This window comes from Cupressus sempervirens, chromosome 8 (genome assembly GCF_028749045.1).
Source record: "Cupressus sempervirens isolate cs-2001-9-10 chromosome 8, ASM2874904v1, whole genome shotgun sequence".
Lineage (NCBI taxonomy): Eukaryota > Viridiplantae > Streptophyta > Pinopsida > Cupressales > Cupressaceae > Cupressus > Cupressus sempervirens.
The window spans coordinates 172,863,067-172,886,722 of NC_143125.1; the positions used below are offsets into that span (position 1 = coordinate 172,863,067).

Genomic DNA, 23,656 nt, shown 5'->3' on the forward strand with positions numbered 1-23,656 from the left:
TCTAAAGGTGCAGGTGAGTTAGTCATTTTGCCTCTAGATGTCCAAAGAGAGTATCGAAGCATAAGCCTTGAAAATTTCAGCCTAAATATCATAAGAAATGTTATTATGCTAGTGAAGTAATTACTTATGATGAATCTCAAAAGAGTGAAGATGAGATTGTATTGATTGCTATTTGAGATGAGAATCCTATTTTTCAGAATGAGGAGAAAGCCCTAATAACACATGTTGAAACAAAAGATGAATGGGTGATAGATACCAAATATTCACATCATATGTTAGGAGATAAAACCAAATTTGTGAAGATGGATAGATATAATGGTGGTGTTGTCAGATTTGCTGATACATACCTAGCTTAATCAAAGGAAGAGGTTCTATTACATTAAATAGTAAGAATAACACTAAAGATGTCCTTTATTTTGAAGGATTGAATCATAATCTTGAGTGTTTGACAACTTGTTGACAAAGGTTACGATTTACAATTTAAAGATGGAATATGCACAATCATTTATGACGCTAGAATTGAGATTGCATCTGGATCAAAAACTAGAGGTAATCTTCATTTGAATAGTGTAAAAATAGATGTTTGATTGATAAAATTAGTGACGGTTATGACATAAGAGATTTTGTCATGTAAACTTTGACAACATTGTGAGGATAAGTACTACAAATGCTGTAGGAGATTTGCCTAGATTGATGAGCTCATTGACACAATATGTAAAAAATGTCAATTGGGAAAGCGAACAAGATCTACTTTTAAGAGCAAGATATTCTTCGAATGGATTGTTAGATTTTGGTATATACACATTTATGTGGTCCTACAAGTATAAAGAACCACTATGGAAATACATATTTTATTTTTTTCATTGGTGATTATTTTAGAATGATGCGAGTTACATTTTTTGAAGAGAAATCAAAAGCCTTTGACAATTTTAAAATCTTTAGAGCTATGGTAGAGACTGAGACATGACCGAAGTTGAAATGTATGGGATCAAACAGAGGTGGAGAATTCGCATTAGGTGAATTTACTGCTATTTGTGAGGAAGATGGGACGAGGAGATAGATGTAAGTCACTTAGACCCCTCAATAGAATGGGATTGCAGAGCAAAGGAACAAAACTATTCCTAATAGAACAAGGACTATGATGTTGGAAGGGAAAGTACCTCTTATGTACTATAGAGAAGCGGTTAATACCGCAATTTGAACATTGAATGAAGTTTAGATCAAGCATGGAATTGGTAAGACCTCATATGAGTTACGGTATGGTCATATCCCTACTGTGAAATACTTTAGAATTTTTGGAAGTAAATGCTATATTAAGAGAGATAATGACCTAGGAAAGTTTGATCCTAGAAGTGATGAAAGAATCTTTCTTGGATATTCAACCAAGAGTAAAGCCTACAAATGCTATAACAATAGATTAAGGAAAATTGTTGCAAGTGCTATGTCAGAGTGGATGAGAGTTATCAAATATCAATTTTCATTATACTGGAATCTCTTACAACTACTACATGAAACAAAATGAAATGTTTGCATATAAAATATGATTCAGAGTTGGCTATAAAAATTGGAAGCATTATAATCCACCCACAATCCTTTGTTATCGATTCTTGAAATTATACTCGATTGATTCTATTGACAGAGGGAATGTAAATCATTAAATCCAAACATATGGAATTAGTTTAGTGATAAGCGGAATCCTAATCATACGAAACCTAAACCCTGCCACTATACATATTGATTCTTTTAAATAAACTTACCATAGTATGAAATAAAAGTTGAAAACTCCATTTCCCTATTTCAATTTGCAAAATAATCTATCTTGAATCAATTTGCAAAATAATTTGTCTTCAATAGATTTAACAATAGATGTAGACCCATCTAAATGAAAATCGATACCCCTTGAAGATCGATTTTACGAAAAAACTCATATTAGGTTTGGACTGCAAAGAGAATAGTCGATTCCTATTCCATTTCTAGCCAAATCAAAATTTGAAATGTATAATCGATTCAAATTATAAGCAGACTATTACCAATCACATGGATCTCATAATAATAGAAATCTATCATAAAAGATAGTATGTCTGAACATGATTTTCAAACATCAAATTGATACCAAACAGTATGTCTCAAACAAAGCATATGAAATTCTGCAACTTGAAAGCAAACAGGTTGAAACAAAACTAAATTCTGAAACTGTAGTGATATTTCAATTGATTTTTGGTTGTCGATAGCCAAAGGACTCCATAAAATTACATTATTTTCATCCTCTACCATTAAAATTCTTAAATACACCATTTTGTTATTAACCATTCTGGTTCCCTAACTGTTCGATTCACATTCTCTTGACTATTCATATCATTTATTTTGATTTTTAATTTTTTAAATTGTTTGGGGTCCTATTATTTTGGCCTTTTTATTTTGTTATGGCTACGTGTCACCCTATTATTTTGGGGCCTATTATTTCGGGATGACCATGTGTCACCCTATTATTTCGGGGCATGTTATTAGGGGAATGCATTTCAATTTTATTATTTTATAAGATGCCATATGGCAAGGCTGAAATAAAATGAATTTATGAATACATTTTTTTGCCAAATCACTTTGTGACCGCTTGATTTTCTTTTTTATTGATAAGGAATCTTTTTTGACATATTCCTATGCTGGGCATTTGTGCTGTCATTGTATAGAACTCCTCTTGGCGTAATCATAACATGTAACCAACACTACAATTTCACATGAAACCATAATGAATAATTAATTTGACCAATCAACTCAATTTCACATGAAATCTCAACGACTATATAGAATATTTTAAAATTAAGCAAAATAGGGGATGTAACATTGAACCTAGTAATGTTGGTGAAGCATGCCAAGATGATGTTGGAGCACAACTATGATAGAAGAATTAGATCAGATTGAAAAGAACAAGACATGGATTTTATTTCCTAAACCTAAAGATAAAAATGTAATTGGAACTAAATGAGTTTTCTAGAAAAAGATGAATGAAGATATATTGGTAATAAGGAACAATGCGAGATTGGTTTGCAAATGATGTTCACAGATGGAAGGTATAGATTTTGCAGAAAATTTTGCCACTATTGTGTGAATGGAAGTAGTTATTGTGTGAATGGAAGTAGTTAGAATGTTTCTTGCATGTGCTACTTACAAAAATTTCAAGGTATATCAGAAAGATGTCAACATTTCCGAATGGTGATCTAGACAAAGTTTATGTTGAACAATTGGATGGTTTTCCTGTGACTAATTAGAATGATATAGTTTGCCGATTGAAGAAAGCTTTATATGGACTAAAATAAGCCCCAAGAGCTTGATAAGCAAGGTTAAATAAATATTTTTTAAGACTTGGTTTTAGCAAAAGAACTACAAACAGTAATTTATACTTCAAGATTGACACTGACAGTATCTTGATTGTTGAAGTATTTGTGAATGATATTATTTTTGGTGGAAATGACAAGATGAACAAATATTTTACTAATGAGATGTAGGAGGAATTTGATGCAGGAGCATCCTAGGTGTAAGAGCAATCTTGCATCACCCAAAAATATTTTTATTTTTAGTCTTTTCTATTTTCATTAGGACTAGTAGACAGGGGGGTTGCTATTTTTAGTAAGTTTGTGATACAAGCTCGGGATGTTCTCATTTTCTGCATGAAGGTTCATTTTAGAATTATAAGCTTACCATAAAAATCTCATTGCCCTAGCTTAAGTATCAGAGAAGTTATTGCAGATTTTTAGTGGAAAATTTTGGAGAAAAATCTTTGAACTCAATTTTGAAAGCCTTAGAGGCCCCGAATCAGGTTTGAAAACTTGACGAAAGGGCACTTGCATTATCTCTAAACAGTAGTTCAGAAGTTGGCGTTTCCGAAAAGTGGTTATAATAGGCAATCGGAGCAACGGCTCAAGAGTTATGGCCTTCCGAAGTTGGGCTACCCGAAATTTCTAAAATAATTTGTCAAAGGTGTTTTTGGCCAACTCTATATGTTTTGTTAGGGTCTGTTGGGCCTAGGTGATAAGTTTGAGTGTCTAGAACCTTCTCGGTGGCATAAAATTGCTTGTTTAAGAAAGTCCGAACATTGTCTAGAACAGCTCTAGGTGATAGTTCACAGCATTGTCTTGCAGATTACGGTAATGAAGGCGCCCATGTGGGTTAGCATATTGTAAGTGTGAATACTGTAATTCCGCATTTGTGGGAATAATAAGAAGCCCCTATTTTGTTCTCGCAATTGCTGTTGTTTCTTTGTTTTTGTTATGTGTTTATGGTATTAAGGGGAGCACCCTTCATTAGAATTTGAGATGCCTATGATAGGTGATTTGAAATATTTTCTTGGGTTGCACATTATGCAATCTAAGGTAGGAATTCTCATATCATAGATTAAATATGTGAAGGAGATGTTGAAGAAATTTGGTATGGATGATTCAAAGCCTATTGGAACTTATATGGTAACTAGTTGTAAATTGACAAAGAAGGATGATTCACCTAATGCTTAATTAGACAAGATAGAAATCGATAGATTGCACTATCTAACTCACAATAGGCCTCACATATCTAATACTGTTGTAATTGTTGTGAGATTTCAAGCCGAACCTAAGAAATCACATGTTGCTACTGTTAAAGATATTTAAAGGGTATTGTTGACTATGAATTATGGTATGGTAAAGATGATGATTTTACTCTAAAAGCTTATATTGATACAATTGGGCAGGAAATGTGGATCATAGGAAAATGCTAGTGGTGGAGCATTTTTTTGAGAAATAGGTTAGTTTATGGTTGAGTAATAAGTAAGACTGTGTATCTCAGTATACTGCCAAAGTTTAATATGTTGCTGCTACTATTTATTATACACAAGTTGTTTGGATGAAGCAAATGTTGAATGATATCAAAGTGTATTTTGATGAGCCTATTACTATTCATTGTGCTAACTCTAGTGCTATTAATATTTCAAATAATCCTCTGTTGCATTCAAAGACAAAGCATAATCTATCAAGTATCATTTTTGAGGGATAAGGTAAATGAGAAGGAAGTGAGATTTTGGAATATGTAGCTATTGAAGAGCAAATTGCAGATAGTTTCAGCAAGTCCTTATCTAAAGATGCCTTTGAATATCTTAGAGGTATGCCTGGGGTAATGAACCTTCCTGACCAAAGCTACTTGATACATGGAATTGCATCATTCTGATGACTTCAACAAAATTATTCTTATTTTGGATCGGTGTTTTTGGATGCTGCTACTTAGGGGGAGTAGCTATTCTTCTAAGGTATGATTTTCAGTTTTCTAAGCTTTTATAGTTGATTTGATTTCTTTGACTTAGTGCATACATGTGCTTTTGTCATTGATGTCAAAGGGGGAGAGATGTCTATGTGAAAAACATGAAGATTGGAGAGAGATAGTAATGGGAGAGAGGTAGCTATGGAGAGATTGTAGGGAAATGATTTTTTAGAGAAACTATGAAAGATATATCCTACATTGTTGATGAGTTTGATCTTTGTGCATTAGCTTGGTTTTTCACATCATATGTTTCCATCAATGCTAAACGGAGAGATTCTTGGAATTGTTGCATGAGATTGCATTATATGGGATGGCATTAATGTTTTGTCGTTGATATCAACATATTCTTTTTCTTGACAGTGTTCTTAGATTGTTTATTAGAGATTGAATCACTATGACTTCTGTTTTGTGTATCAGATTTTGCGTAGTTACAGATGGTTGCACGAATGTCTGTAGATGATCATTTTTGGATCATAGAGATTGATATTATGATTTGAGAGAGCTACAGTGTGTTGACTTGAACTGGTAACTGGCCTTTTCTTGTTATTCTAGTAATGCAAGTGTTGTAGGTTTTGGATAGGTATGGATCAGTTATGCAATATCTTATGCTGCTAACCTGCTGGTATGATTAAGACTTGGATATGTGTCCTCAAGTGGAGTGGTTTGTTATTTGGAGCCTGACAAGTTACTTTTTTTTTTAATGACAAAGATTGCTATGTGATGTTCATGATGAACAATGCAGAGTTGTTTGTGAATTCTAAGCCAGAGATGTTGTTTTTATGTGGTATTTCATGATGCTTCTTGTTTCTTAATGGTGCTCTATTCTTGTTACTGGATCACATTGAGCTAAGTAATCATATTCATAAGATTTCATGAAAAACCTTGTAAAGTGTTGTTGGCCGATTTTGTGATGTAGTGTGTTGCTTGTGAACTTGAGTGTGATCTATGGATTGTGGTGTGTTGGAGTTTATGTGATCTATGGATTGTTGTGTGTTGGAGATTGTTTGCTTAGGTTCTAGCTATGTCTTAATCAAGATGTCTTGGATAACATTGGTTATTTTAATTCATTTTTGTAATTAATGTCATGATTAAGGCCAACCTTGTTTATGTTTATGTATTGTATATAAAGGTGAAATCATTTGTATAAATGAAACTGAGGATGGTGCAATCTGAGTATCTGATGTAAAGGTGTGCGAGCACATTATATCAGAGGTTGAGTACAGAGGATCTGTATTGGCAAATCAAATGCTATAAGTCAGTTCATAATTTAGTGGATTGTAGTCTATTTTTGGGTTTTTGCCCTTGTTGTAACTGCAGGGTTGTTGCCCTTGTAATCTCAGGGTTGTTGCCCTTTTGGATATTTGAGCAGTGAGCTCTAGGCAGTGATTCTGAATGCATGTGCATTCTCCTTCTACTGTTAACAGGGTTTATGTGCTAGTACATTATCTAGTGGGTTTGATCCCCATCATGATTTTTTCCCTAATAGGATTTCTACGTAAAAAAATCTGGCGTATGTGTAATGGTGTTTTTAACTTCTATGCATTAATGTTTATGTTTTAGTGCTTAGTTGATTTGGTGGTGAATTGTTCAAAGGGTTAAGTTTAATCTCACAACTAATTCCCCCCCTCCTCACTTGTGAGTGGTGCCTTGTTATTCCTAACACGACTCACACAAGGAATAATGCTATTACACATAATTTGTAATGGTCTGCCCCTTTTGTTCTTTTTACTAGTTGATTTAAATTCTCTGACACTCAATAGTTTTTTTCTGATAGATAGTTCCACTTGAAAAGGAACCCTTACTGAGTTTTGTATGTGTCAACATTCAATGGTTTGGTTCAAGACTAGTGTAGATATTTTGCAGATAAGAAGTGCAACTGAGGAATAATAATATAAACTACCAAATCACATTTGTTTATTTCCAGCTTACTCCATGCAATTTTTTTAGGAGAATACAACAAATATAATAGAGATAGTCCTACCTGTTAACACTGGTATTGTGCTCCGGTCTGCAATAAGATTCCCAACAGCGTATTGCTTCAGCTCGTCCTTGCAAGTGACTGCGTAAAGACTATCAACACTATCTGGTCACCTCCGTGGAATGCAACTAGAATGATTTCAGTGTTAACGGCAACCAAGGGTCTCAGCCAAAATATTTATAAGTCTGTGATTTAGTATCCTGCCCGCAAACACTTAGAGCCCCTCATATTTTCGATAGTAGTCAGCACCAATAGATGAAATGACAATAAATGTGTGGCGTGCTTCTCTGTGTGTTTCTAGCAAAGGCTGTGACAATAGGAACTCTAACCCATCTGCAATACTAGGCTCGAAATAATGAGGCCCATATGTGATGTCATTCACTAAATTCAGCTGTCTTAGAATATCGGTTCAATCCACCATACACTTGCAACCAATACGACACATGCATGAGACTCAAGACCATATCTTATTGGCATCAAATCTATCAGCTAGGCATGTCGTCCCTTAAGCTTGAGTATTGTCTTCATCAAGTTCCTCTCTACAAGAAATCTCTTTTCTTCTTCACATATCCTTTCCCGTGCATTCCAATGATGTATATTTTTATCCACTCCTCAAGTGACTCTTCCTCTTTTATAATGCTCGACCATCGTATTGTTAAGATGCCACCCACTGAGACTTGTGTGCCTGTTTGTCTTCTTTTCTCTCTAGTCCCTTTATTCCCTTGTCGTGACTTGGGCATATGAAAATATATGTTCAAAGCTTTTCCCCTTTCATGACATATAGGTTAGATTTCTAAAGTAATTTAGTTGGAAAGCCATTTTGGCAATATGCTTAATAAGGTTAATAAGTGATCTTGGATAAATTAAAAGAAAAGACACATAAGCGGTTGCTTAATTAGTTTGACTTCGATCATTAAAAACTAAAAGAGCTGGGTTTTGACTTGTAATCAAATTGGCCTAGGTCAAATACCACTAGGATCCCTCTGCTAGTCCAAGTGCCCCTGACACCACACAGTATGGGCTTACAACCAACTATTATGTCTCACTCAATTGGGGGACATAATACAGTCTATCCCCCTTGAAATTTCTTGTCCTCAAGCAATCTCAACCCTAGACGCTGTAAGATGGCCTCGCCCTCCCATGTAGCATTCTCCCTCAATAGATGTTTCAATTGCACCAAGTATTCCTTGATAGTGCTTGGCCGGAGCATACACTCTCTAATGTCTAGGATTGCCTGGGGAAGTAACACTAACTTCCCTTCATCATCAAATAGAGGTATTTTGCTGATGGTATCATGTGATGTTCCAATGCCTTCGTAAGACTCAACACGGGAAATAAATTGATTACCTTGTTGTTTTTTAGCAGCTCAAATTTATAGGGCACCTCTCCAATCCTCTTGATCACTCTGAAGGGACCATAATACCACAGCTTCAGCTTCTTTGCTCAACACTTGAGGGAAGACTGTAAGGCTATAACATAAGGTAGACCATGTCACCTATATCAAATGTTTGCTTGATCTTCTGCTGGTGTGCATATTATTTTTGCTGATTTTGAGCCTTCTGCATGTTCTACCCTAAGTATGTCAGTATGTCCTAATTCTCCTGCAACAAGTCTTTCGCCCTAGGTACCTTGCTATCACTGAAGAAAAAGTCTTAAGTAATTCAGGGTGTTAAATCCGTAGAGACTCAAGAAGGGTGTAGTGCGTAATAAATAATTAGAACTGGTTAAGCTTTGTTAGTATAGGGTAGTTAGGAAGCGAGGGGATGCGTTTGTTGGTTTTCCCAACTAGTCATCTGTTATATAAGATCTTTTGAATATGGATGATGTACTCATGTTTTTGGTAATCAATATAGTAATAACATTTCCTTCCCATTTTGGTATTCTGGTACTAGTAATGAATGTCATGTTGGTACAATTGAATCCATGCTAAATTCTTCTGTATATTGTGCATTGATAACCATTCTACAAAATTCTATTTCATAAATTCATAGTTTTCTCTTTAAAGATATTTTAATTGGGCTTCAAAAGGAAACTAAGACCTGATTTGAGATTTCAGTACTTAGAATTTTAATCACATTGATTAATCTCTTTTAAATTTTGGTTCAGCAGATTAGATTAGGAATTGGATTAGATTTCATTCATTTTGCCATTCTTGATTCATTTTCTTATGAGATTTGGAATTGGATTAGATTTCATTCATTTTGCCATTCTTGATTCATTTTCTTATGAGATTTTGATCACTTCGAAATTAAATCACATTGGTCAATGTCATTCTTCACTAGGACTTGTCTTTCCTTCTTTGAACTTGCTACCTTAGCCCCTAACATGTTTACCCTTGCCATCAAATTTTGTTAGTTTCAAACTTCAATTAGTAGATTAAACTTTTTAGATTTGGACTTGGATTAGTAAGTCAAATTTCATTCCACTTTGAGAATATTTCATTTAAATGGTTAAGTTGATTAGAATTTGTAGTGCATAATAAATAATTAGAACTGGTTAAACTTTGTTGGGATAGGGTAGTTAGGATGCGTCTGTTGGTTTTCCCAAACAATTGACCATCATATAAGATCTTTTGAATATGGATGATGTACTCATGTTTTTGGTAATCAATAAAGTAATAACATTTCCTCACCATTTTTGTATTTTGATACTAGTAATGAATGTCATGTTGGTACAATTGAATCCATGCTATACTATTTTGTATATTGTGCATTGATAACCATTCTACAAAGGGTGTCATCTGAATAGACATGTGATGGGTGGTGCTATATCAATACTCCCATAGGTGCAACTACTTCACCCACACTTTCTGCTGCCCTGCTATGTAGTTGTGTAGATAACCCTCAATTCATTTATTTACTATCTATGTCTGACCATTTCTCTGAGGGTGGTAACTAGTGCTCGGGATAAGCTCAGTCCCGCATAATATAAAGAGCTCTTGCCAAAGGAAACTCATGAACCAGCTGTTCCGATCACTAACAATGGTTTGTGGCAAGCAATCAGTCTAAAGGCCTCTCTGAAAAATAACTTGGCCACCTATACCGTTGTATATGTAAGATGGAATAGTAAAGAACTTTGCAAAAATTGTCAACCAAAGTAACAAGAATCGGAATCGGATCGAAATCGGCAAGGCCGAATCAAATCGTGAATCGGCCATGAATCGGAATCGAATCGGCCATGAATCGGAAAATTTAAAAAACCCTTGAAATTTAGTGAGTAACTTATTTCATAAACCCTTTATTGTTGATTCGATTCACCGATTCACAAAAAATCGTTTGGCTTGAATCGAATCGCTGAATCGCGTGAATCGCATGAATCGCCGTGATTCTTGGAACTATGTTGTCAACCAATCTACCACCACATAAATGCAATCCCTGCCCTGGACCCTAAGTAGGTCCGTAATGAAATCCATCGACACATCGTCTCATTTCTATTCAGGAATGGGCAAAGGCTACAGTAAACGATCACGAAAGGAGTGCTAATGTTTATTCTGCTGACAAACAATGCACTCTCTCACATGCTACAAAACATTTGATTGTGCACCCTTTATGCAAAATGCTCCCTCTCTTGTCTGGATGTTTTGAAGTATCCCTGATGCGCTGCCATAAGTGAGTCATAAAAGGCTCTCAAAATCTTATGCTTAAATGCAGATCCTGTTACCAACCATATCCTGTTTTTATGTATAATCAAATCGTGTACCACTATATACCTCTCATCTTGTATGGTACTATTGACAACGCTTGTAGCCCATTTATCCTTCACATAATCTGCTAAAATCAGCTCTCTCCAATCCTCTGATTGGGCCCCGACAGCACACAAATGTGGTCTTTGAGACAAGGCGCCAACAACAATGTTTTTCTTTTCTTTTACAAAAATTACGTCGAAGTCATATGCCTATAATTTACTGACCCATTTTTGTTGTCCATCATTCAATTCCTTTTGCCCAAGAAAATGTTTTAGATTATGATTTTTCTTGATTGTGAATTTGCCACCCATCAAAAATTGTCTGAATTTAGTCAATGCATGCATGTTAGTTAACATCTTCTCATCATAGATACTGTAACTCTTCTCCCCATTTCTCAGCTTCCTACTCTCAAAAGCGATAGGATGCTTGTCCTGCATCAAAACAACTCCAACTCCTCCTGAAGCATCACAATGTAGCTCAAATGGTTTGTTAAAATTTGAAGTGGCTAAAACAGGGCAAGAACTTATCAACATCTTAAACCTGTCTAAACACTGCTGTGATCTATCAGTACATTCAAAAGCATCCTTCTGAATCAAATCTGTAAGAGGAGTTGCTGACTGTGAATATCCTTTTACAAAGTGGCAGTAGAATCCACATAATCCCATAAATCCCTTGAGGTGTGAAAGATTCTTGGGTGAACACCAATCAATAATAGCTCAGATTTTCTCTGGATCCACTCGTACTCCCTCAGCACAAATGATGTGTGCCAAATATAATAACTCAGTCATCCCAAACACACACTCGGACATTTTGGCACACAGGGAATCCTCCTCTAGGATACTCAACACAATATCCAGGTGTCTCAAGTGCTCCTCCCACATGAAAATTATCAACACATATCTCCTCAGCTGATCTCTGAATATCCTGTTCATAGATGGCTAGAAAATAGTTGGTGCATTTGTCAATCCAAAGGACATAACTAAAAACTGAAAATGCCCAAAATGACACCTAAAAGCTGTCTTTTCTACATCATCCTCCCTAGCAGACCCCAAATATGATGATAGCCCAACCTCAAATCTATTTTTGAAAAGTAGCGAGCCCCATGTAACTCATCAATCAACACGTCTATATGGGGAGTCAGATGCCTGTTTTTGACTGTCCTCTTATCTAATTCCCTGTAATTTATGCAAATTCGGAATGTCCCATCCTTCTTATCTAAGACAACTGCTGAAGCAAAAGGGCTTTTGCTAGGAATAATATGTCCCATCTCTTGAAGCTCCTTAATGGCCTTTTCGATCTCATCTTTATACCTCTTTAGATGCCTATAAGGGGTGATTATCACTGGCTTGGCTCCCTCCTTGAGCTCCCTCCTTGAGCTCTATCAGGTGCTCCGTTGCCCCATCTGGTGGTCCCTCCACTGGAATGTCCTCAAACACTTTAGAGTGTTTGGTCAAAAGCTCCCGAGTCTGTGGAGGATAATCATGCTTCTACTGCGTATTCTTAGCTGGCATCATCACAACCCTTGTGGCTCACTGTACCTTATCATGCTGGATTAACTTCTTCATCCTCCTAAGTGATACCACTCGAAGGCCTCCATTTGAAAGTGCTCTGAAAACTACCTTCCTGCCCTCATGTTCAAACTTAATATCCATCTTGTCTAAATTAAAGGTGACCGCATAAAGTGAGTTCATCGATGTCATGCCCAATATACAATTGTAGTCCTCCATGTCAACAACAAAATCTTTTTTAGCCATATCATAATCTCCTATTCGTAGATGCATCCTACTAACCATACAGGTGTTGTGAAGCTTATGGCCACTAGCTACAATCACCCTAAAGCTCTCATGCTCCTTAGTCTACAGCCCTATCCTCTTAACCAGTCTTTTTGATATAAAATTCTGCGTAGCACTTGTATCTATCAAAGTGATAACCTGCTGCCCCTGAATCACACTTCTCACATGAAAGGTTATGGCTTGGTCATCATCGGAGGGTCATGCAATAGTTTTACTGGTACACAACTCCTCAGCAACTGGTTTAACCTCTTTGCTGCCCTCTACATCAGATTGTGATACCTCACCTTCCAACATTGATTCTTCAGCTGAAAAGTACTCCTTCTGGGCAGCCTTACCCTTCAAAGGTTATTTATGTGAAAGATCCCATGACTCTTTACATTGGAAGCAGAGCTGCTTCTTCCTTAACTCATTTGGCTGATCACTGTCTAGCTGTTTTGGCTGATCTTTCTGCAATTTCTTCTTATCTTTGTCAAATCTTGAGGAAGATCCCCTGGAATAGATCTATCCTTAGAGGATAAAGGCTCCATGTCCCTAGCCTTCTTATAGGCTTCTTGCAAGGTGTCTGGATTTAGGCCTTTAATCCATACTCTCAATTGCTTGACAAGTCCATCCATGAATAAAACAAGCAACCTCCTCGTAGATATATCCGTAACCAAAACTGGGAGCCTCTGAAACTCTGCTATGTAAGCATCTACTGTCCCCCATTAATTAAGTTCGAGCCAACTCCTTGAAGTGCAATTCAGGATCTTTCTTATCAAAACGATCTATTAATATCTCCGTGAAGTCAATATAAGAACTAATCTGATTATGGTCCGTAGTGACCATACCATGATGCCACCACTCGTGCTAATTAATCCAAGTGTAATGCAGCGCATTTAATGTCTTCCTCTTCCAGCATTGGGCTCAGCTGAAATTACTTGTCTACATTTTTTACCCATGCCCTAGCGGTATTCTTTCCGGATCCATCATAATAAGGCTGCGACAACACAAATAGAACACATAAAACCTTAGCAGGAGAAATCAATGGCAAATTTATCTGTCTACATAAAATCTTCTTTTACAAAGTTTGTATGCTCAACTTACTCGAGGCACCAATGCTTTGTTCAATTCGTTGTAACTTTTCCGCTAGAGGCACTAGCCCCTTATTCATTTGGAGGTACTAAGGGCTGCTCCCCATGCATCTGCTTAGCTTGTTTTTGGCTAGCAGGCACTGCTTATTGTTTAGGCAGCAATTTGTGGTTCTGATGGCCCCATTAGTGTCAAAATTTTCTGCTTATAAATAAGTAATAATCTTAAATTTCAATTCTAAACAAAAACTTTATTTCAGATAAGATCTTGAAGAAAAATCACAGAGAAATAAAAAAGAGGGAAAAAAAATTGTGGAGCCACATATCATGGTTAGGTTAGGGTTAGGGTTAGGATTTCAAGAATGTTTAGGGTGAGGGAATCATGCTTAAGGTTAGGGTTAAAATTGCTTAGTGTAATGGTTTAAGGTTAGTTTAGTATTATCTGAATACTTTTTAAATTTAAATAAATTAAATTTTTTGTAATCTTTTCAAACAAGTTGTTGATACCCAAGTGATATGATTGCGTTGAGATGACTTGTGAAGGTTCATGAGACACTTCGTACCATTGTCATCAACCCTAATTGTTCCATATAGAGGCAAAGTGATTGTAGATGCCTTTTGGTGGGATCATGTTCTCCTAGTTTCATTGAGCCCATGTTGAGAGCACGATCCATTATACTAACATTGGCAGACCTTGTTTTGATGAGGTATATGATGACATCAATTCAATGATTGAGAAGATGAAAGTCATCATATGTGCAAAAAAACATGATCTTGAAGAAAAAATCTTTAAACTACACAAAATCTTTGAAGATAGATGGAATAGAAGTAACACTTTGTTACATCTTCTTGCCTTAGTGCTGACCTCTTTGTGGTAAGAAGAGTTACCCCATTGAGTGATGCTGAAATTAGTCAAGGTAACACTTCGTAGACTCTTCACTGATTGTGGCATGGGGGATGTAGTGAGGGTTGAATTCATGGATTCACATCCTCTGAAAACTCTATTCTTGATACTCTTTGGGACAAGTTTAAGGTTGATGCTTATAGGATGTTATTTCCTTGGCTATCCATTCACACACCTACAACCTCTTGTGATCAAAATATTTTTGCAAGTACGTTTTACAAAAAAATTCTTTATCTTCTAAGTTACAGTTATATTTTTATTTTATAATTTAATTTTTCAATTTTTGTAACTCTTTGAGTCTCCAATTATGTCTTAATAGAATGCTAATTCATCAACATTTGAGAGGAATTGGAGTGCATACTCCATCCACTCAATAAAGCACAATCAATTTGATAGAGGACTTGACATATGTGCATTCAAACACATGGCTCCTTACACACAAACAAAATGTCTACAAGGAAGGGGACACAAGGAAATGGGATACCAATCCAAAGTATAATGAATGGGAAGCTTCCACTTCCCTCTTCGCTGTACTTGATGTCAACGATGACTATGAGCTAACTAGTGAGCTTGAGAGTGTCAGTGCTAGTGCTATTGACACTGTTTGTGGTTCTTCCAAATTACCACTATCTACATCTATCATGGATGGTGATGACAATATGCTTGAATGCCCATATGATTTTTGATGAATGGTGGCTGATTGTTGAAACTTGACATTATTATTTTTCAACTTTAATACATATTATGACATTTGAGTTTGTGTAATGTTTGACTAATAAAATGGTAGTTTTGTTTGTTATATAATATAAGATATAGTGTCATAATAACAGTATGGGAGTATAATTTCTGAGCGAAAAAAACAACATGAGATCATAATTGGTAGGAAGATAGTTTTTGACTATTCATAACAATAGTCATTGTCTATCATTATTAGTCTTCCCTCATGTTAATTTTTATTTGTTCTTTGCAAGATATATTTGCTTTCTTTTTTTCCTAGGAGAAGGGGCGTGTGAGGGGGAGAAGGATGTAGTCAGCGTACAATGTCTATTGTTATGTTAGATAATACTGGTCATTGACTATGTATTAATTGTCAGCTTTGGGTAGTTATAAGCATCAGTTGGTTGACAACTGTGTTCCTCTTGGCAACCGTTGGGTCCTACAAATATATTGTGTATCATCCACGAATGGGAATGATGGAGACGGATTGACTGTAATCCTTGGCTGATCATCTCTGCTTTTCTTTGCTGTAATAATTTCATGAGCAAACAAAGATATCCTATAATGGTATGCATTCTCATCTCTATTATCAAATCTTGTGTTTAATTTATCATAGCAGTTAATTCTATGTGCGGTGTATTTTGAATTTAACTACTGCTGCAAATGTGTTTGTGTTCATTACTTTTTAATGTTCTTGTATTAACAAGCCCAATCCCAAAGTTTGCTTTGACTAAACCCATGAATCCAAACTTGAACCAATACCAAGACTGGTAACTTAGCCTTCATACCATTTGACTTAGGTAACCTTGTCGTGGTCAATGGGAGTTTTTTCTCTACCAAGACTGGTAACTTAGCCTTCATGCCATCTGAGCTAGGTAGCCTTGTTACCGATGTCAATGCTGAAGTTGCCCTTATGATTTTTCAAGCCACAAAGTCTGAAATGACTTGACTGTTGAGTTTTACTGATTCAAATTTAAGATGTAACTTATATATTTTCCTTCTGTATTTTCCATCGTGCAGCAAACAATAGCAAGTCATTGAGAATGACAAGTTTCTTTTATATCTTCCCATTACTCATGTATGTGGCAATATGTGATGTCAGCTTGTTGAACTATAGTTGATTAACCTGTCGTACCAAGTTGATTTTGTTTGAATGAATAGTCTCTTTATTTGCTCGTATTAGTTTGCTGGATAATTTGTTACTGCTGATTCTGGTGCTTGGTGATTATAGGTGGGGAAACCGCAGTCAGAAAACCAGATAGTGCAAATGGTAAGATTTTCTTATATTCCCTTTATATCTAGCACTTGTGAAAGTTTTAGTCACCCTCATGATCCTTTTTTCCCATACATGACGTCTTTGGTTTGGTAATAAACATGTTAACTAAATTGTATGAAAATCTTTTGTGTGGTCAGCTTTTGAGGCATCAGGAAATGCTTGAAGAACTAAAGGAGGAGAATAAAATATTCCATAAGATACTCGTCGAAGAATTGAACGTGTCTCCTGACCGACTACATAAGAGCAAAACTGTAAGCTACCAAAAATATACTGGCTCAGATTGTTTTGATTGTCGTAGACGTCAACGGAGACGGACTTAATAAAATTAGGGGCTGTTAATTGTATTCTTGTACATTCCATATAATTATAATTGTTTCTTTTTGGCTCTTTCAATTAAATATTAGATGCATTGTTATATTGCCGATTAATTTATTGTTAGTGTAAAGTTTATAGATCTTGATTGGGGGAGAGTAAGCAATGATATTTCAGTTTGATTTCCTTTGTTTGACATACCTATTCGTTCTTTATGTGATTGCTTGATTTTCTTAATCTGATATAATCTGAGAACTTGCATTCGTATTTCAGTCTGAGATCTATATGCCAATGTTATTGATATGATCTGCAGATGAGAAATGAACCTAGTTTATATATACATTGAAACATAACCAAGTAGGGTAATGACCTTGTATGGTCATGCCTCAATATATATAATACTACTTAATCTGTTCAGAACTAAAACTAATCTGTTAATGACAGATTGTAATCTGTGTGTATATATATATATATATATACTGTCAGTCAATTATAATAAACAACAGATATAATACACTCAGTGCTAACATCATTAACACTCCCTCTTCAGCAACGAGGGTTTGAAACAATTATATATATACAAGTACCACTCAACTATGGTTATCAATTATGGTGTCCGGCAAAATCCGGCCCGAAGAACTATACCAATAATTTTCATGGTGTTTGGCAAAATCTAGCCCGAAGAACAATGATAACACTTTCCTTCAACACTTTTGGTGTTAGAAGATTGGTCATCTACTGATAAGATTGTCACCTTACAATAGAGACCTTAAACACATATGAAAGATTGTCACCTTTCTTTTTACAAGTTTGCAAGCAATCTAATTTTAAATATTAATGAATATATATAAATTTACAAATATGATTACAAATTTATCATACCAAGTTTATTGCTGAAGTACTCTATTTTCACTCTTGCAAGAGGTTTGGTAAAAATATCAACATTTTGATCATCTGTGTTGATATAGATCAGCTTGATCACATTCTTGTCAACCATGTCTCTGATATAGTGGTAAGGAGTCTCGATGTGCTTTGACCGATTGTGGAGCACATGATTTGCGAAGAGTTTGATATAGCTCTGATTGTCACAATGAATCATAGTGGAATCTAATTTCTTTCCAAATAATCCAAATAATATCTTCCTTAACCTTATTGCTTCACACGCTCCCATGGAGGCTGCCATGTGTTCAGCTTTGGTGGAGCTCAAGGCAACTGTAGTTTGTTTTCTATTGAACCATGATATCATTGCAAATCCGAGATTGAAACAACATCCGATTGTACTTTTACAATTTATGGAACAACCAACCCAATCAGAATCAGTATAGCCTTCAATTTGATTTCAACATTTCTATACTTTAATCCAAGATCAACGGTGTCACTTAGATATCTCAAAATGTGTTTTGTAGCCATCAGATGTATTTTCTTAGGTTCACACATAAAGTGACTTAATACATTTGTGGTATAGCAAATATTAGGCCTAGTATTTACCAAATACATGAGAGATCCAATGATTTGTCTGCAGAGAGTTGGATCAATAGATTTTGAGTGTACCGCTTCCTCTTTTAGCTTGTGTAGATTAGTTTCCATTGGAGTTGCAAGTGGTTTGCTATCCATCATCCCAAATCTAGTGAAGATATCTCGAGTGTATTTCTCTTGACTTAGAAATATGTAGTCTTTCTTTTGACATACTTTTAGACCCAAAAAATAATGTAGTAAACCTAGATCCTTCATTTCAAACTCAGCGACAAGATCTTGCTTGCATCTTTCAGTTAGATCATCATTTGCTGTTATCAATAGATCATCAACATATAAAACAAGTATTAGCATATCATCATTAGAGATTTTGAAATAAATGTTAGGATCAACTTCATTCTTAGAGTATCCTAATTTGGTGAGGTAGCTGTCTATCATTTCATACCAAGCTCGAGGTGCTTGTTTAAGGCCATACAACGCTTTCTTGTGTTTACACACAGTTTTTTATTTTTTACAACAAAACCTTCAGGTTGTTCAATATATACTTCTTCATTAATGACTCTATTTAAGAATGTAGTCTGTACATCCATCTGATGTATCTTCCATCCTTTAGCTACTGCAATCGCAATAATTGTCCTGACCGAAGTGTAACGAGTGACCGGAGCAAAAGTTTCTTCATAATCAATGCCTGCCTTCTGGGAAAACCCTCGAGCAACAAACCTTGCTTTATGTTTCTCAATGCTACCATCTGCTGCATATTTAATTTTATATAGCCACTTTGAAGAAACAACTAATTTGTCTTTTGGTCTAGGTACAATATCCCAAACGTCATTTTGTAGTATCAATTGATATTCTTCAACCATAGCATCTTTCCATGCTTGACAAGTTAGGGCTTCTTCAACCGTTGTTGGTTCATATTAAGCAAGCTCAGTTACTAAAGCAACATAACAAGATTTGTTTATGGTTTTCTTGCTTTCCTTGGAAATTTCATTTGGTTCAACATTATTTTCTTCGATAATTTTTCTTTCCCATAAGGGCCTTTTCTTGGTATTGGAGATGTCTTTATCTTCTGTATCTGTGATTGTTCATTTTCTTCTGATGTCTTCTCCCTCTGAATTTCAGTTTGAGGATTTTCATCTAAGTTTGTAATGGGCTCATCTTCTGTATTTGTAGATAGTTTTAATGCAGCATTTTCCTCGAATATGACATCTCAGCTAACTTCAACTGATCTTTGTCCAGGAACATACACTCTATACCCTTTTGAGTTTTCACTATACCCAACAAATATCCTTTTCTTTCCGAATGGTTCTAACTTGGTTCTTCTTTCTTTAGGCATGTGGATATAAATAGGGCAACCAAAAATTCTAAGATGACTTAAATTAGGTTTATTTCTTGTGAAGACTTCTTCAGGTGTTATGTTCTCTAGTATAGAGTGAGGGTATCTGTTTTGAATGTATACAACAGTATTGGTGGCTTCCGCCCAGAATGAAAAATGTAGGTTTTGGTCATGAAGCATGACTTTAGCTGCTTCAACAATGGTTCTATTCTTTCTTTCTACTAACCCATTCTGTTGCGGATTATAAGGTACTGTATTACTCCCTCTTAATCCCAAAATTTTCAGAAGTATATTCTCCCTCATTGTCAGATCTTAGAGTTTTAATTTTCTTAGAGGTTTGATTTTTCACAATTTCTTTGAATTCTTAAAATTTTGAGAGGACCTCATTTGATTCTTTGACTTTTAGAAGTAAATCCAAGTTTTTCTAGAATAATCATCAATGAATATTATGTAGTAAGAGTAACCTCCTAGAGAAAATGTTGGCATGGGCCCACATAAATCAGAGCGGACTAGTTCCAGAATTGATTCAGAATTGTGTTCACTAAGAGGAAAAGGTATTTTAATGTTCTTTCCTAGGGCACATCCTTTACAGATACCTATGTGCTTTGAATTTAGGCTTGGTGTTCGAGAGGTGATTTTTCCTATATTTGGAAGTGAACTAAATCCAATATGTGCAAGTCTTCGATGCCAAACTTCATTAGAATTTGTAACTTCATGATTAAGAGCTTGTTTTTGAATGTTGTATAGTTTATATAATGTCCCATCTGTTGTCCCTATATTGATAGCATTTTTTAGATTAGAGTTTTTAGGCCAGTACATGACTTTGTCTTCATTGAAGGTGACTTGAAATCCTTCATCAGCTAATCCAGAGATTGAAATTAGATTTCTTTTTATGCCTGGTACAAATAGAACATCTTTTAAATTTAGTGCGACTCCAGTTCTTACTTGTATAGAACAGGTCCCAATTCCTTTGACTGGATTGGTGGAGTTGTCTCCAATGGTGACTCCTTTAGAAAGCCAATTTTCAAAGGTTTCAAATTTTTCTCTGAATCTTGTTATATGTCGGGAAGCACTGCTATCTATTATCCACGCATTTTCATTTGAGTTAATTTCACTTGATAAGGTGGAGTTGAATATTAGATTTTCATCTTTCTTTGTTTCGACTAAAGAAGCTAAGATGTTTTCCCTTTCCGAACAATTTTTGAAAGTATGTCCGAGTTTCTCACACTTATAACATTTAACCTTGGAGAATCATTTCTTTTGTAATTTTTATTCTCTTTCCTTTTGTCATATTTCTTTGCTTTAAATTTCCTCTTTTTCCCTTTGTAATTTGAAACTGAGAAAAGAGCTTGATTTTCTTCCTCTTGATTTGATATGATCCCTCTAGAGATTAGCCTTGATTCTTCTGATATGAAATCATTCTTTAGTTTCAAAAAGTGGTATAGAAGGTCTGCTAATTACTTGGATAAACACTTCCCATGATAAGGGCAATCCTGTAAGTGCTATTATTGATAATTCTTGATCTTCTACTTTGCTTCCAATAGAATTTAGATGATTTTTAATTTCAGAGATCTTTCCAAAGTATGATGAGATTGTTTCTCCTTTACTCATTTTAGTATTCATTTTTTGATTTTTTAGTGTAATCAATCTACTTGAGTTGTTGATTTCAAATGTATCCTTAATTGTCTTGAATACTTAAAATGCCTTCTTTTGATTTGATATGGATGGAAGAATATGGTCTTTTACAGAATCCACAATGATTTTTCTGGTTTTATTATTTCGTCTTTTCCAAGTAGCTTTTTCTGCCTCATCTTTAGGATTCAAAATGTCTGATTCAATAAAAGATTCTAATTCTAATTCTTAAAGAATTGTAGTAATTCGAATTTTCAAAGAAAGGAAATTTGCTGCTCCTCTGAGTCTGTCCTCTACTCTTACATTATTTGACATATTGTCCCTTTTATATATTCAAAAAATCAGTTTGCTAGTCTCTCTACCAATTAGGCTTTGATAGCATGTAAAGTTTTATAGCTCTTGATTAGTGGAGACTAAGCAATGATATTTCAGTTTGATTTCCTTTGTTTGATAGACCTATTCGTTCTTTATGTGACTGCTTGATTGCATACAAACTAATTACATTATGTAGATTCTTAATATAATCTTAAGTATATATATACATATATATATATATATTATAATAATAATAAGACATATATATATATATATATATATATATATATACAATTAATGAATCAGTTATGTAATATTAACTTGAGGATAGACTTAAACAATATAGATTCAATTTCACACAGGCTAACTTCTTAACACTCTCTTTAGCAAGGGAAATTGAAACAAGTTTAACTTACACAATAAGTTGTAATCATCATTATGTTTTAAACTAAGAGAGAAAGAAAAAAGAAAACATAATGGATTTTCATGGTGTCCGGCTATCACCCAAAAGACCCATGAAGGTTATCAATGTGTCTGGCAAAATCCAGCCCAAAGAACAAAGATAACCCAAACTTTCAAAACAATGGGTTTTCATGGTGTTTGGCTATCGCTCGAAAGACCCATGAAGGTTATCAATGTGTCCGGAAAAATCCGGCCCAAAGAACAAAGATAACACTAAATTTAACCATTGTTTGAATACAGATCAACTAATGACAAGAAAAGTTGTTACTTTTCACAATACAAGCTTACAAGCAAAAAATAATTTTATATTCATGAATGTATAGTTTAATAAATGCATTTACAAATAAGGTCATATCAATTTTACCTCTGAAGTACACAATTTCAACTTTGCAAGAGCCTTGGTAAAAATATTAGCATTTTGCTCATTTGTACTAATATAACTCATCCTTGTGATAAATGCACCAGTATCACAAGGTCACATGACATTAAATCATGGAGCATTTTCTACAAGAGTAGATTTATCACTGTATGCATATAATCATCAACCATATGATGTTAGTCAATAAGTGCATAAGAAACAATAATCATTAATCATGTCAAGTTTACCTTTGAAGTGATATGATCTACTCCCTCTGAATAAAAAATTGACAGAATTATGTTCTTATTTTCTCCCTCTTAATCTGAATCAATGTTAGATTTCCTCTTCATAATCTTAATCATAAAAGATGTTCACTTCTAGAGCTTGCACAATAATCTTGGTAGCAAATGTACCAATTTTCCTTTTCTGCAAGAACGTCAATAGATGTAAAGGGAAAGATCAAGGCAATTTAACTCTTATAGTACGTATAAGTTTATAATCGAGAAAGAGAGAGACTATAGTAAGTAGATAACTGTAATATTCAAGAGTAAGAATTAATTATCTTTCTATGACAATCCATAAATGTCAAATCATTAAATCTCCTCTCTAAAGATGGTTTCAAGTTGGAATTTGAACATTGTTTATTAAATTTACCCCTCACAATGTGAAATTCCAACTTTTATATCATCGAACAATTTTACGTACTCAGTACTTAGTGTATGATCATGCAAGTTATTTAAGGATCTTTTCATTTTCTTGTGATGTTCACAAGGTGTGGCCCATTAAAAACATTTTGTTACTCATAAAAACTTTTAAACTTCCTTTGTAGATCTTAATCTTTTCAACCTTCAGGTGATAAGTCAATACTTCATCATGATGTACATAGAAGTAGGCCCATCAAAATCACGAAGTCATACACATGTATTTCTAGACTCCCTCTGATTATAAATCTTTCGAGCTCCAACATTGTCTTAGAAGAAATGTTAGACTCCCTCTTAATAAAGAAGGATACTCATAATCTCAATCATTATGGATATTTGTTTCAAGATCCTCACATTATCCAAC

At 34.8% G+C, this 23,656-nt stretch overlaps 1 protein-coding gene across 5 annotated transcripts in view; it reads left to right on the top strand.

Moving 5' to 3' along the window:
• LOC149542106 (dynamin) overlaps positions 1 to 23,656 on the top strand; it is a 149,782-nt gene that overhangs the window by 93,807 nt on the left and 32,319 nt on the right. For 2 of the 5 annotated variants that reach the window (XM_089797153.1, XM_089797157.1), the window contains exons 6-8: positions 16,659 to 16,697; positions 16,841 to 16,954; positions 19,728 to 20,126. In XM_089797153.1, the coding sequence (XP_089653279.1) occupies positions 16,659 to 16,697; positions 16,841 to 16,954; positions 19,728 to 19,820 (246 nt within the window). In that variant the 3' untranslated portion in view covers positions 19,821 to 20,126. Of the gene's footprint in view, positions 1 to 16,658; positions 16,698 to 16,840; positions 17,214 to 19,727; positions 20,127 to 23,656 lie in introns of those variants that run through there. The other 3 variants (XM_089797155.1, XM_089797156.1, XM_089797154.1) reach the window with 2 other exon arrangements.